This window comes from Hemicordylus capensis, chromosome 4 (genome assembly GCF_027244095.1).
Source record: "Hemicordylus capensis ecotype Gifberg chromosome 4, rHemCap1.1.pri, whole genome shotgun sequence".
Taxonomy (NCBI): Eukaryota; Metazoa; Chordata; class Lepidosauria; order Squamata; family Cordylidae; genus Hemicordylus; species Hemicordylus capensis.
In genome coordinates this window covers 140,402,876-140,416,953 of record NC_069660.1, presented here as the reverse complement: position 1 = coordinate 140,416,953, position 14,078 = coordinate 140,402,876, and the positions used below count along the sequence as shown (strand labels likewise).

The 14,078-nt window shown below is 45.3% G+C and overlaps 1 protein-coding gene across 1 annotated transcript in view; it reads left to right on the top strand.

Moving 5' to 3' along the window:
- The first annotated feature begins 1,967 nt into the window (after positions 1-1,967).
- LOC128322200 (complement factor H-related protein 4-like) overlaps positions 1,968-14,078 on the top strand; it is a 65,671-nt gene continuing 53,560 nt past the window's right edge. The window contains exons 1-4 of the mRNA XM_053243014.1: positions 1,968-2,243; positions 5,800-5,988; positions 8,032-8,214; positions 13,733-13,939. Of these exons, the coding sequence (XP_053098989.1) occupies positions 5,904-5,988; positions 8,032-8,214; positions 13,733-13,939 (475 nt within the window). The 5' untranslated portion in view covers positions 1,968-2,243; positions 5,800-5,903. The remainder of the gene's footprint in view (positions 2,244-5,799; positions 5,989-8,031; positions 8,215-13,732; positions 13,940-14,078) is intronic.

The window sequence follows — 14,078 nt, the reverse complement described above, 5'->3', positions numbered from 1 at the left end:
AGAAGTGTCCCAAAACTGGAGATTACTGTAAATATTGTCCCCCATCTTCAAAAATGGAAAAAGGAAGTTATCTGGCAAGCTCTTAGGACAGATTATGAAGCAATCAGTATTTGAGCTCTTAGAAAAGAATGTGGCTCTGTTTGCAATCTCCTGTTTTGTTTTTGCCTCTGCCCCAGCCACCCTTTAAAATGAACCTTTTAAAAGTACTTTCTGGGTAGCTTTATTTTATTTTCACCCAAACCTTTAAAGGCATTGTGTGCCCAGCATGAGGCAAGAGCCTTCGATCTTTGGCTCCCCAATTAAACAATGTAGCCTCCCCCTCATCATTGCAGAGAAGAAGAAACACAACCATCACCTGCTTTCTGTGAATCAGCACAGAATTGTTTTTAAAGGCACAAGTACATGCCAAGCAGTAGGGTTACTCCTTGGCCAAACACACCAGCCTAGTCTGCTTCTGTCTTGTTAGCAAGGGTTTGATATATAGAAATCCAGCCAGAGAAACCTTATCACCTCATAGATGATTGGTTGATCAAACTGATCTTAAATGGACATCTAATGGGACTGATTTAAAAAGACACAGCTCTGCCAAGCTACTCCCCCGCCCCCCAGTTAGTTGGCAAGCCTATACCAAACGCTGGCATATTACTTCAGCCATTGCTGCCAGCATTGCAACATTCAACTCCCAGAATGATATTTTAAAAAAACAGACCCTTGGGTTTAAAAGTCCATGCTCACCATTCCGGTATTCCCTCACCCCCTCCACTCTTAGACTGCTATATCAAACAAAAAAGCAGAATAGGAACTAAGTTATAAGATTAGTGGAAATATAACTGGTGAAACAAAAACATCAATTTTTGGAGTTATTAGGAACTGAAAGTGGAGATTCTGTCCCATTGAACAACTGTTACTTCCCTGAAAGGCTATGAAGAAGTGGTTGGTCTGCATTGTTCTGTTTCTTCTATGGATATGTTGTACTTCCCAAAATGGTAAGTTATGAAAAAGCAAAGGACAATTTTTAGCGTGCAAAAATGAACACTGCAGTATTCATTATAGAAGACCTTGGCTGACATCCAGACTAAATTGCTCCTGAGTAGTCCTACTGAAATTAAGTGGTCCTTTAGAATACTTTTTGAGTAGTACTACTGAGTGAATTAGTCTGGATTGCAGCCATGAATTTCAAAGGAACTGGAGAACTAGAGACAGGCATTAGTTCAGTGTTTTATTTCTTCCTGCTATGTTGTGGAGTTCTGTCAGTTCTATTGCAGAAACAGGCTTCTTTAAACAAAATAATCACCATGTTACCTGTTTTTGGACTATGCTGGATTATGGAAGTTCATACTGAAAAGGAACGATGGAGCAGAATCTGGACCAAAACTGGGTGGCGGAGAGGTCTAACATTTTGCTGCATACTATGAAAGATGCTAGTAGAGAAGCCATACTCAGTCTAACTTTGCTTGAAGAAAGGGCTTCTAAGCAAGAGGGAAGCAGAGCTTGGTACCATTTAGCCAGACAGTGCTGGAAGATAAAGCAGCTAATAAATCTTGGGCTCATACATCTTTGACTGTGTGTGAGGAGGAGACAGGATAACTCATTCTAATGTGCCTTGCCTTGTCAAGTTGGTGTATGGTACCTGGTACCTTATGGAGTGATGAAGAAGAAGAATTATAAGGCCTGATAATATTAGTTAATTGGGGGGTCAAACATTAACAAGCCCTGCTAAAAGTGGAGGGTTGTATTTTTGATGGGATCCAAGTTGCCATGATCAAAACAGATTATTTGGGGTTTTTTAAATCTATGGGAACAGGGAACACAATGAGCCAATGAGACTCTTGGGTGCAGCAGATGGAAACCAATCAAGGGCCTGAGAAGACAAAGGGGAGAAGTTTGATTTTTGGTGGTATAAAATGTAAGCAGCAGATTTTTCTCCCCTTGTTGCCTTCCCTTATGTTTTACTCCCACCACCACCTTATAACATTACTCCTTTGCTTCTCTTTTCTTGGATCTTGCCTTCCCTCTTAGAAACAATTTCCTCTCACTTCCCTTTTCCCCTTTGCAACAATTATTCTTATTAAGTATTCTCTCCTCCTCCAACTATATACACTTCATTTATGCAACTCATATTTCTATATACTCATGTATTCACTTAATAGCTAATTCTATACCAAGTTTGTTGTTTTACTAAAGAATAAGTTTGTCCTGAATCCTTTTGGAGAAGCCTGGACACTCCTCAAGCTGCCAGAAGGGTAAATAAGATTTTCCTTAGGGGGACAGGGCTGCTAACCACTGTGTATTGGCTGCTGGCTGATGTGGGTGCCAACTTTGGAGTCTACCCACACTGCCTTTCTGCCTGCCCACCATATTGCTCTAATTAAGAGCTCTCCTGCACATGGGCAATGGCCTAGGAAAGAGCTTAAAAGAGGCAGCACAGCAAGTGCTACACAGTGTGTGCAACCAGGGCTGGTGCTACCATTAGGCCAACTAGGCAGTCGTCTAGGGCTCAGACCTCAGAGGGGCCCCGAGTGTAATGTGTTTGCCTAGGGTGCAAAATAGTCTGGCACTGGCTCTGTGTGCACCACCACCACATCTCCCACCATTGCCACTGCTTCCTGCTTCCTAGGCTAGTCCATCGTGTGCTGCCTCCTGGTCTCTGGTGCAATGTGCACAGTAGTCCTCTTCTTTTGCCCTCTTCTTGGAGAAGAATGAGGGACACTTCTACTAATCTGCTGCTGTTCTTCTCTCCACAGGAATAAAAAAATAACCAATAACCAATATATATATTGGGGTGTGTGTGTGTGTGTGTGTCTGTGTCTGTGTCTATCTCTATCTCCAAATTGCAAATATACTTAGAAAAGAAATTGCACAGATATTTGATGTATGGATGTGTGTGTAACTTTTAATTTGCAAACTATTTTGTTATGTTAGTGATGTAATTGTGATAATGGTATTTTTAAATATAACTTTGTGCCATATAGGATTTATCTTACGAAAATTCATACGCTTCAGCTATTACCACTAAGGAAGACCCGCTGGCAGTCAAAATGCATCTGGCTTCTTCATAGTCTTTGAAACTATCTCCTTAATTTATAATTATTTGGTCTTTTGTTTTTTTTAAAGACCTCATCACTTGACAGTTTTATAATTGTTTATGCTTGAAAGCATGCAGTCTTCTAAGCTATATACTGACAGTTTTGAAAATGTTTAGATTTTATTGTGATTGATCAATAACTTTTAAAAGAGATTGATATATACGTATACTGTCAAATATCTGTGTAATTTCTTCTCTAAATATATCTGCAATTTGGATTATTTCTTTATTGGTTATTTTTGGATTTTTGTTGAATTCTTATTATTTGTGAATTTATTATATAAGGTTCCGCTGTAATTTATTTTTAGCCTCAGGGCTAAAACCATGTTTGAGGTTCTTATAGATTTATTTATTTTTATACATTTTATACGTAAATTAAAACATTTCCTCAGTGGTTACTGTGGGACTTGAATTGAAATGACAAAATTCCCCCATTAAGCTATTAATGTAAAATGCTATGGCCTAAAGCCAATGCCGTAGATTAATATGTAGAAAAGAGCCAAGAGTTAATATTTCTCCAGCTATGGTGTTCCCTTTCCAACTGGGGAACAGCACACAATTCTACAGTGGAGGGGGAAGGATTCTGCAGGACAGAGCCAAAAGCACTTTCCTCCTAGCACAGTATTAGTGTTGCTGTCTCCCAAGTTGCATACTAACCACAGACACTGCAGGTAACATGCGAGGACTAGGGATGTGCAAGGAAACGGGGTGGAGGAGGCTCGAAGGCAGTGGGGTTCTGTTTTAAGGGCAGGGGAGGGTGCACTTACCTCTCCTTCCGCTTCCCCCCTGCCTGCGCTCCATATTTTAAAAGTCCACCAGGATGGCAGCGTACCTTCCTGCCGCCCCGTTGCCACCTTTACCAGAAGTAGGTGGAAGTATCTGACATGCCTGTGTGTGCCGGACACGTGCACGCCCGACACACTCCCGTGACATGCTCACATCCAGCGCATGCAGGCACGTCAGATACTTCCGCCTACTTCTGGTAAAGGGGTAAAGGGGCTGGGAGGTACACTGCTGCCCTGGTGGACTTTTAAAACATGGAGCGTCGGCAGGGGGAAAGTGGAGGGAGGGCAAGTGCACCCTCCTCCGCCCTTAAATCAGAACTCCCTGCCTTCAAACTGGCAGAACCGCCCACCATTCAAGCTGTTCTGTGCATATCCCTAGCGAGGACATCTTGCCACAGTAGCTTCTTGGCCTCCTGCCTATATCCCTAGCTGGCTCATTTTGGGAGGGAGTCTGAAACTGTACATTGTAATAAACATGTCAAGGAAACGAGGAGGCTATTCCTTATCACAGCTTTTGACATCACAAAAATGCCAGGTTCCCTGCCTCTTATCCTGATTTTTTATTGACCCAATTCACCTGAATCAAGCCTAATTTTCCAGCAAGTTCTCTGATGTTAGAAATCAGAGGGTCATCTTTAATTCAGAGTCACCTTCCATTTGGTTAAATATGGTATACGTGTGTAGCGCTCTATTGGATGGTGCTGTATTGGTAGCAGGAAAAATGGAGAGAACACACAGGCCTAGGAGGAGAGCTAGAGGAGAAATTAGATTATGAAGAAGAAGAGTTGGAGATAAGAGAGAAAGCAAAGATTGAACTACTAAAAAGAAGGAAATGGTGGCTTTCTTCTCTTGAGCATCATTCCTTCTGCCATGGAGTCAGCACCAAGAGCCAGGGGACTGGGGCTGGCTCAAGAACTTCAGATCGAACAGTGGCTCCTTAATCCACCCTGCAGAGTACACAATTTGTGAGACTCCTTCCTCTTCTATCCTTTAGAATAGCCACCAGTGTTTTAATATAAATATATATGTATGGTATGCTTAATGTGTATTAATTAAAATTGATTTATAAATATTTGCATTTTACCAGTTCATGTGTTTTTTCCTTCAGTTTGCCTCTAAATTCATTTCAGCTGTCTCTGGCATGTGGACTCTGGTGTTTGGTTATTATATAACTCCTCTCCGGGTGTCTCAGGGATAACTTGTGGCAGTGACTTCACATAAGCTACTCCTCTTGACAGTTTCAAAAGACAGTATTTTGGGGGTGGGTAGGGAGTGAAGCCCATTCTGCTCATGTCAAAGGGCTTAGGGCAGGCCTGCTCAACCTAGCCCCCCCCCCAAACTTTTTGGACTACAACCCCCATAATCCCCAGCCACACTGGCCAATAGCTGGAGATTATGTAGGCTTACATTTGCAGGAGGGCCAAAGTTGAGCAGCCCTGGCTTAGGGGTAGGACACCTTTTCCTACTTGCTAGGGGTAGTGTGGAGTTATACAAAGTTAGGAGTTATACAATGCTCAAAAGCTGATATTTACTAAGGGTGCGGAAGATGACACGTTTCACCCAGATCACTGCTCTGAAGTCTTCTCCTACTACATACATCTTATATAGAAGGTGGGGCACCTGCCATTTTGATGATGCCACAAAATGTGATGAGAAGTATCCTCCTTATTCTTGCCATGTCACATGGATAGAATTCTGTTTGCAAGGACTGGCTCAATATTCAAAATCTGTGGTTAAAAATATACTCTCAGATCTGGACTGACCACAGCTCTGGAGGCACAGATGTAATATGGAAGAAAAACTTATGAATGACTATGTAGGCTGGGAATAGCACAAAATGTCAAAAAAAAAAAAAAAAGCCAATAGCACAAAATGTATGGACAAAAATGAGTCCCATTGATAATTCCTGTCTTTCCCTCCCAATTTTAGCGCCCTGTATTATCGCAAAATAGCAGCTGGATGCCAAAAACCTGCTTCTATCTGGTGGCCGAAGACGTTCACAAGTGATTCGAAGTAATCACACACTGGAATTCATGTGCAGAGAAGGATATTTGCTCATAATGTCTTCAGTTGGGAAGTGTGGTGATGGGCACATGGATTTCCCATTATGTATCTCTGGTAAACATGAAATTAATATTAATGTCTTACTCTTCAATTAAAAATATTCAAGCGGCTTGTAACTACCTTACTTTCCAGTTCTTACAGGTAGCCTGCTTTTTTCCTCATAGAGTCTCTAATCCAATTAAAGTAGTTCCTCACCTAAAAGAATTGCTTATGTCAGTGGTCACCAAACTGGGAGCCTCTAGGTGTTACTACACTTTATTGTAGCAGGGGCTGATGGGAGTTGTCTCTGGAGGCTCCCAGTTGGGAACCACTGGCTTATACCCTTCCTTAATGTCTCTGCCTACATGACATTTCCATGTGGGAAGGAATAGTTTTCCCACCACACTCAATGGTGTCTTTGCTGCCATTGATGGGTCCTACCCCCAGACTTTATCAAAAAGTAACCATATGGAGAGCAACACATGATGGAACATTCAGATTTTGGAAACTAGCAGAAAAATATGGATGTATTAATTAGTTGTCATTTTACTGCAGTTAGGCTGGAAGTGGCTGATTCCCAGGCATGTAGCCAAAACTGGGGTAGTGGTGGCAAATTACTGGGGATGTGGGTCTCTGGGAGTCACTAGCCAGCTTCCCCACCATACACTAGGTGCTCCACAAGGCACTCTCCTATGCCTCAGAGCCACACAGCCACATGGTTCTGAGTCAGGGCTGGTCAGATCCCAGAGAGAATAGGTGGCCCCCTTAATGCAGACTGGTTCTCACTGGCATCTGCACAGTTGACCCACCAAACCAGTGCACTGTACCAGCTCTGTGATGTCATCAGGTCGCACCAGTGCCAAACTGATAGGTAGCAGGAAAGTCAACAAAGGTGTGCCAGATGCAAAGGAATGTGGGCAGGGCAGCTTCATCCTTAAATCTTGCTCCAAGGCTGTCTCCAACTCTGCTACACCCTGGCTGGTTGCCCATTTGAAATAGTTCCAGGCAAAGGGCGACGAATAGCCCTCTTGATCCAGAGTATAACAAATGAAGGCCTTCCACTCTCTTGCAGTCCTTCATCTGGGAATACTGTATGTGGTGATAAATTATGGTATCTCCACCCCCTCACCTCCACCACTGCCAATTATATGGCAATTGAGAGGGCCAATTTATTTAAGATCTGCAAAATCAGTTATGCTAATTGGGGCTACAACAGAAGATCCTAAGCAGAAAACACATTAGTCATATCTCCATAGTCTAGAAACTAATTGAGAGACAGACACAGTTTGGTAATCCTAGCAAATGAGCATATTATCTAAGAGGGGGGAATCCCAATGAGTTGTTTAAGTGCATAAAGTGGTTTCTGGATTAAATTAGTCCCATGTGGTTAATTCAGTTGATATAAGGATTATGCTATCCATGCTCAGTTCTGACCCATGGCTACTGTGCTATTATTTTAAGATTTTCTTTTGTTTCTGTGGGCAAAGTTCCAGTTTCATACTGGAACTTTAATGAGATGACCAAAGTTATCAGCTGTCATCCAGAGCAAGGATATACTCATGCAGTGAGGGAGCAGCTTAGCAGAACTTTCCCGCTGCACTAGTGCAGTGGGGAAGTGACAATTTCTGATGCCCTCCCCTTCCTCATGTTGCCCTCTGTGCCACTGAAAAATATGTCCCCAAGGGCTGCCTGACCATCAGAAACATGCTCTGTGGTGGCACAGAAGGCCTCCTGAAAAGGGGGGGGGGCATAAACAATTGCTGCCTCCTCACTGCACCAGTGCAGTTAGTTGGGAACTTCTGTTATGCTGCTCTCTCACTGCACCAGTGCATCCTTGCTCTGTACATCAACCATCAATCTTAAAAAGCCAAATGAATTGTTTGGCCACGTAAAACTGTATCTGAACATTAAATAAAATAAAATAGCCAAAATGGCTAAATTCAGCTGATGTAAGAATTAAGCTGCCCAATGCTCAGTTCTGACCCATGGCATGGGCTACCGTGCCACATATTAAGCTTCTCATTTACTTCTGTGACATCAGTCCAGAAATGCTTTTGTACAATACCTGAACTTTGAGATGGCTGAAGTTGTCATTCTTATCCCTTTATTGCTTCCTAGAAAGAGGAAAAAGCTGTAGCCGTTCACCCACAATTGAGAATGGAGACATCATTACCTTAAATCAGAAACAGTACAAGTCTGGCTCCTGGGTAGAATTCAAATGCCAACCATATTATGCCATGAAAGGACATAACAGATCATTCTGCGTAAATGGAAACTGGACAAAAGTGCCCATTTGTCTGGGTAAGTGGTGGTTGTACATTTTGTGTCAGTCATGTAACATTTAACTTGCATAAATGCCTGGCTTTCCTTCATTTGCAACTTCATTGGGTTTTGCACAGGGGATGGTTTCAGTAATTTTACAGCTAGCTGCTCTTTTCCATTTGACTAATTTGTGGCAGGGTCAAATTTGTCTGCTTTCCCAGGAACCCCTCTCAGTCCATATCTTGGGTCTCTTCTAGTTGGCTGTAAACAAGCCACTCTTCTCTCTGCTTCAGTCTGCCCTATGTAAGATGGGGATAGCAATACTGACTTCCTTACAGAACAGCTGTAAGGATTTCGGAGGCAATCTTGAAAATTCTTTCCAATATTTGAAAAACACAATATGTATACTTAGTGTTACTTCATGTGCAAGGTAACTTCCTGGCCCTACTGATTGAAGTAATCCAGGTAACTGTAGTTGGATGATGCAATGTGATTTGAGCAACCCCTACCATACGCAGCAGTGATGTGAGCTCATAGCTTGTGTATTCTTTCAGTTCCTTGGAAAGGCATTGCTGTGAATGTCAGGAAAGTTATAGGCCAAGTTCAGACATAGTGTGAAACCAGAGTTAAAGTGGGCAGAGGTTGGAACTCCAGTATGCCCGAATACATGAAACTGCAGGTTTGGGCCAAAAGATACCTGTGGTTTGCCTCTCCAATCTGAACCTTTGGTTTGCACAAAGGGTCACTCCCAAGACCTGTGGGTTGGTCACCAAACAGTTACGTTTGAACCCAGGCATCACCATAACCATCGTTTTGTACCAATTTTGAAACACAATCATAGAGGAGGCAGTGCAAACTAGGGATGCAGCTGCCCTATGCATGCCACAGCTCTCGCTGGCTGGCTCTCAGCCAAAGGGCCACACACCCGCCATCCTCCCCTCTCTTCCCCATTCTGCCTGGCAACAGTGGCACGTGCAGAGATTTTAAAGAGACACAATCTTTTCTGCTACTCTCAGTTTCTTGCTGCTTTCAAGGGGGACTGTCCCACCCCTGAATTCGGGGTGGGGAGAAATATGGAAATGGTGGCCAGTGGGGAGGCAGTACCACCCATTAGGGATGTGCACGAACCAGTTCGGAGGCCATGTTGGATGCCTCCGAACGAGTTCGGAACCGGGCTGGGCTGACGGTCCGGCACTGAGGGGGGGTCGAACTTTAAGGGCAGGGGGATAATACTTACCCCTCCCGTCGCTCTTCCCCCTCCAGCACTGTATTTAGAATTGAAGTTTCAGGGGCGGCAGCGTTCCTCCCTGCTGCCCCTGCCCCCATCGTTGCCAGGAAGTCGTGTAAATACCAGCACACATGCGCCTGTTGCCACTGTCGACGGGCACATGCGTGCTGGTATTTACACGACTTCCTGGCAACGACGGGGGCAGGGGCGGCAGGGAGGAACACTACCGCCCCCGAAACTTCAATTCTAAATACAGTGCCGGAGGGGGAAGAGCGGCAGGAGGGGTAAGTACTACCCCCCCCCCGCCCTTAAAGTTCGACCCCCCTCAGTGCCGGACTGTGCCGCCATGGTTCTGTGCACACCACTACCACCCATGGCTCCACGTCTCATCATTCAAGACAAGCAGGCAGCCATCTGTGACAAAAATAGGTGGGCAACCCACTCTTTGCCATGCTGCCACTGCGTACCCTAGAAGGGTACCTTCTAATTGATAGTGGTGCTCCACAAAAGTATACTAGTGCTTTTTTGCCTAACACAGCAATGCCCCTTGCAGAGCAGCCCATGCCATCTTCCCACCCACACCCAAAAAGGGCTGCCTGGCATACGAAAGGTGTTACTTCCTGCACAGGTGTGCACCAACAGCAGCCACTCTTGCCAGGGCCCTGGACAGATAACAGGTGTCAGGAAGGGGGTGCCAATGCACCTGTGGTTGATTTTCTTCATTCGACCACTCTGATCCATTCCCACCGTACAAAGGGAAAGGGTGCTTAGAGAGGGGCACCACTAATAAAAGGGGTCCACATGTCCATAGCTGCATGTGAGATCCTTAAGGGGACCCCCAAAAGGTGACCAGGAATCAAGAGGAAACCACCTACAGCTCAATAAAGTGCTCAAAGAGGACTAAATAAAGGAGGGCCGGCTTTCCCCTTCTACCTAGAAATGTCTAAAAGGCTTCTCTTGCAAGGAGGGAAAGCAAGGTCCATATTACTTTGTTTGGAGGGAGAGAGTGCCCACACACAGGTGGCCCTTCTTCATTTATTTCAGTTCTGAAACAAACAAGGAGGGTGTTCTTGAGGGAGCCAGAAACTGACCATTCCAAGGCACCCAAATGGGCTAGAATTTGGAGGGAGAATGAGCCGGGCCTAGAACCTTCTGCCCTGGATGATACCTCAGGCAGGAAACCATGAGGGGACATTCCCTCCCCACAAACACCACCCCTTTGCTCCTGCGGCTGTGCAAGCTAGATGGGTGGGTACCCCCACCCCGCATATGCCCCAAGTGGCCAGCATGCAGAATCCAAGCTCCCACCAGGGCTAGGGATGTGCACGAACCTGTTCAGCATTCTATTCTTAGAACACCGAACAGGTTCGGAACCCCCACATTCAAACCAGTTGTACACTTACCCACCCACCCCACCACACTTCCCTCTCCAGAGCTCTGTGTATAAATAGTCTATCGGGGTTGCAGCCTATCTCCTTGCTGCCCCGTTGTTTCAGTGACCTTAAAAGGAGCCTCGGCTTAAAAGGAGCCAGTTCCATGCACATCCCTAACAAGGATATGTGCCATCACACAACTCCCCTCAAAGCAAGAGAGGAAAAGGCTTGCCATTGCTTGCCAGCATCGTGGTTAACAACGCCATTCATGGTCCTCAACACCATGGAGGAGAATCAGAATCAGAATCAAGCTTTATTACGGTCAGAGACCAGCATAAAATTACACATTAAATGAATAATACTGGAGAAAAGTTACAGCTTGATAGAGGTGATAGCAAATATGATGATAGCTATTGTGAAAGGGCTAAAATTTAAAATAATTACAATTTAAAAAGAGACAAGCTACTAAAAAGAAACAAGCTACTAAAAAACTAAAACCGCTAAACATACTTTTCCATAATAAAATGCACAAAAAAGATAGAAGGGGGGTTTAAATAGTAGTAGTAATATAGCTGAAAATGATTCCATATGTGGTAAAAAGCTAGAATTAAAATTAAGAATGGTTAAAACTATAATGGTTACCATAAGTTGGACTAATACTAAAAATGGTAAAGTTACACAGAATTACACTAATAGTAAAAAAAAACCACTAAAATACGCTAAATGGTGAAGTTACACTGCATTAATCTAATAAAATATTATGCATTGCCATGGCGCAATTAATATGATACGAAGAATATGGAGGCGAGTGTTATCAGGACTCAAATTAGGACAGCCATGGAGGCGGAAGCAATACACAGACCCCAGCAGAGGAGATGTTTTCTGCAGGTTCTGGGGGACTAGGGGCCCCAGGATGCAGCAGAACTGCCCGTTTAGAGACTGCAAGGTTATTGGTGTCTCCAGGAGATTTGAGGGGGCTGATTGTGTACTCTAGGTCAGCCATCGAAGCAGCCCAGAGACATTTGGAGGTCCTCCTCTCCACTTTCCAGTCCTTGGATGAAGAGTGGTTGTAAGAAAGGTGGTGGGAACTGTCTAGGTACACCAGCACCTGGAAGTTGATGGAGAACATGGAAGAGTGGGATGACAAGTGCTTTGGGGGCAGCTTCAGGATGTCCCAGGCCACCTTTGACTTCCTGGCAGGTGAAATGGAGCCCATGCTCCACCAGCAGGACACTGATGCACCACGCCATCTCAGCATGGAAGAGGGTAGCCATAACCATTTACAGGCTTGCCTCCAACTCGAACTACTTGACCCTCAGCAACCTGTTTACAGTTGGAAGATCCATTGTCTGAGCGATAGTCAGGGAATTGGTGGACCTCCTGGTTGAAATGTTCATAGAGGATGTGATACATGGGGGTTGCAAGAGGTGATGGCTGGGTCCAAGGAGAAGGGGTTCCTGGGTGTCCTGGGCTGTATAGATGGAACACAAATTGGCATTTGGGGGGCCTCCACACATCACGATGAATACTTCAGACAGAAGCACTTCTACACCATTACCCTGCAAGGTGTGGTGGACTTGATGGAGCATTTCATGGATGTCGATGCCAGGGTGTCAGGCAGAAGCCATGACATGGCCATTTTCTCTACCTCCCCTCTCACCTCCAAGCTCTGTACAGGTACCTGGGTGAACCTTGTGCCCGTCCAGGTGGGCGGGTGAATGGTGAATTTAGTGATATTCGGGGGCCAGAGATACAGCCTGATGGTCACCCCAAATAACACATACAGAGATGCCCTGGAGAGGAACTTCAACCACAGGCATAGCAGTGTCAGGATGTGGTGGAGCAGGTGTTCCAGAGGCTGAAGACCCAGTGGCATGCCCTCTACACTAGGGGTATGCACAAAACTGGCTGGCCTGGTTCAATTCTGAACTGGACCAGGACAGTTCAGTTCGGCATCCCCTCAAACCCCCCCAGTTCAGTTCAGTCATGACCCAGGCCACGCAGAGGCCCATTGGGCATCCGTGGTGGCTTCCAAAATGGCTGCTGTGATGGGGGTGAGGCCTGGAATGTGCCGAAGATCATCTGAACAGGGTGATTTCCAACAAAATGGAAGCCGACAGGGGAAGGGGAACCTCCAGAGAGGTTAAGTGCCCGGAGGGAGTAAGTACCAACCCCCCAAAAAAGATTGCACCCCCCCGCTAACGGCCAAGTGGCAGGGGTTCAGTTTGACATGGGACCATCAAACCGAACAGGTTCGATGTCGAACCTGTTCGCACATCCCTACACTACACCTTGCTGGATGTGAAGAAGGATCTTGTGCCCAATGTGATTGCGGCCTGCTGCATAGGGGAGACATCCTACTGAAGAAGCCTGTTGACCTGGCCAGACATCCAGAGGGAGGAGATGGGGATGCTGTGCCGGTGGGCCCAGTGGCACCACACATGAGGGTCGCCGGCAGCACTAGGGGGCACGGGCAGTGAGAGCAGCCTTCAAAAGACTTGCCTGGGAGTCACCCCACAGCAGGACTCTTTCTGGATGTAACGGGCTAAGCTGGGGGTTGATAGTGTGCAGTGCGCTTGCTCATGCTCAATGTGGATGTGTGTCAGACTGCTTTTCCAGGGTTATCCCTTACAACATCATCTTAGGTTATGGAGGGACAGACCTCACCCAGCATCCTTTGCCTTCCCTCCTCTACATATATTCCCCTCCCTTCCCTGAGTAATGCGGAAATAGTGCCCCTCAGACACCACCCCCTGAAATCATGCCAGGCAGCTGGGAGGGGCTCCCCTCTCCTGGAACTGGAGGTTGGCAAGCTGTGCCTTCATGAACGTCTGCGGCGTGATTCACAGTTTGAAACTGAAACCACGTGTTCACCAGTCTCCAATTTTATGCTGCATCTGAACCCAGCCTAAATCTACATTCATTAACAGAATACATTTTCCTTTTTGTATCACAGAGCCCTGTGTAATCTCATTGTCTGACACCCAGAAGATAGGAGTGAAGGGGAGATCTCCTGAGAACATGATTCAGAATATGTACCTCCAGCGTGGTGATTCTGTTGAGCTCAGCTGTAGACCAGGATATGTCCTTACAACAAATCCTTCCCAATCTGATTTTTCAATCCAGTGCACTGAGAAGCCAATTGTGTATCCTGAATGCAAAGGTAACTCAAGAGGGGTAAAAAGAGTATGTCAATTAGGTCAGCTTTTCCAGACATTGCTCTCAGAGTAATCACTGGGAAAATAAGTGTCCAGATAGCAAACACTAAATTTCCCAGATGATTCAGTTCAAAGGAGAATGAA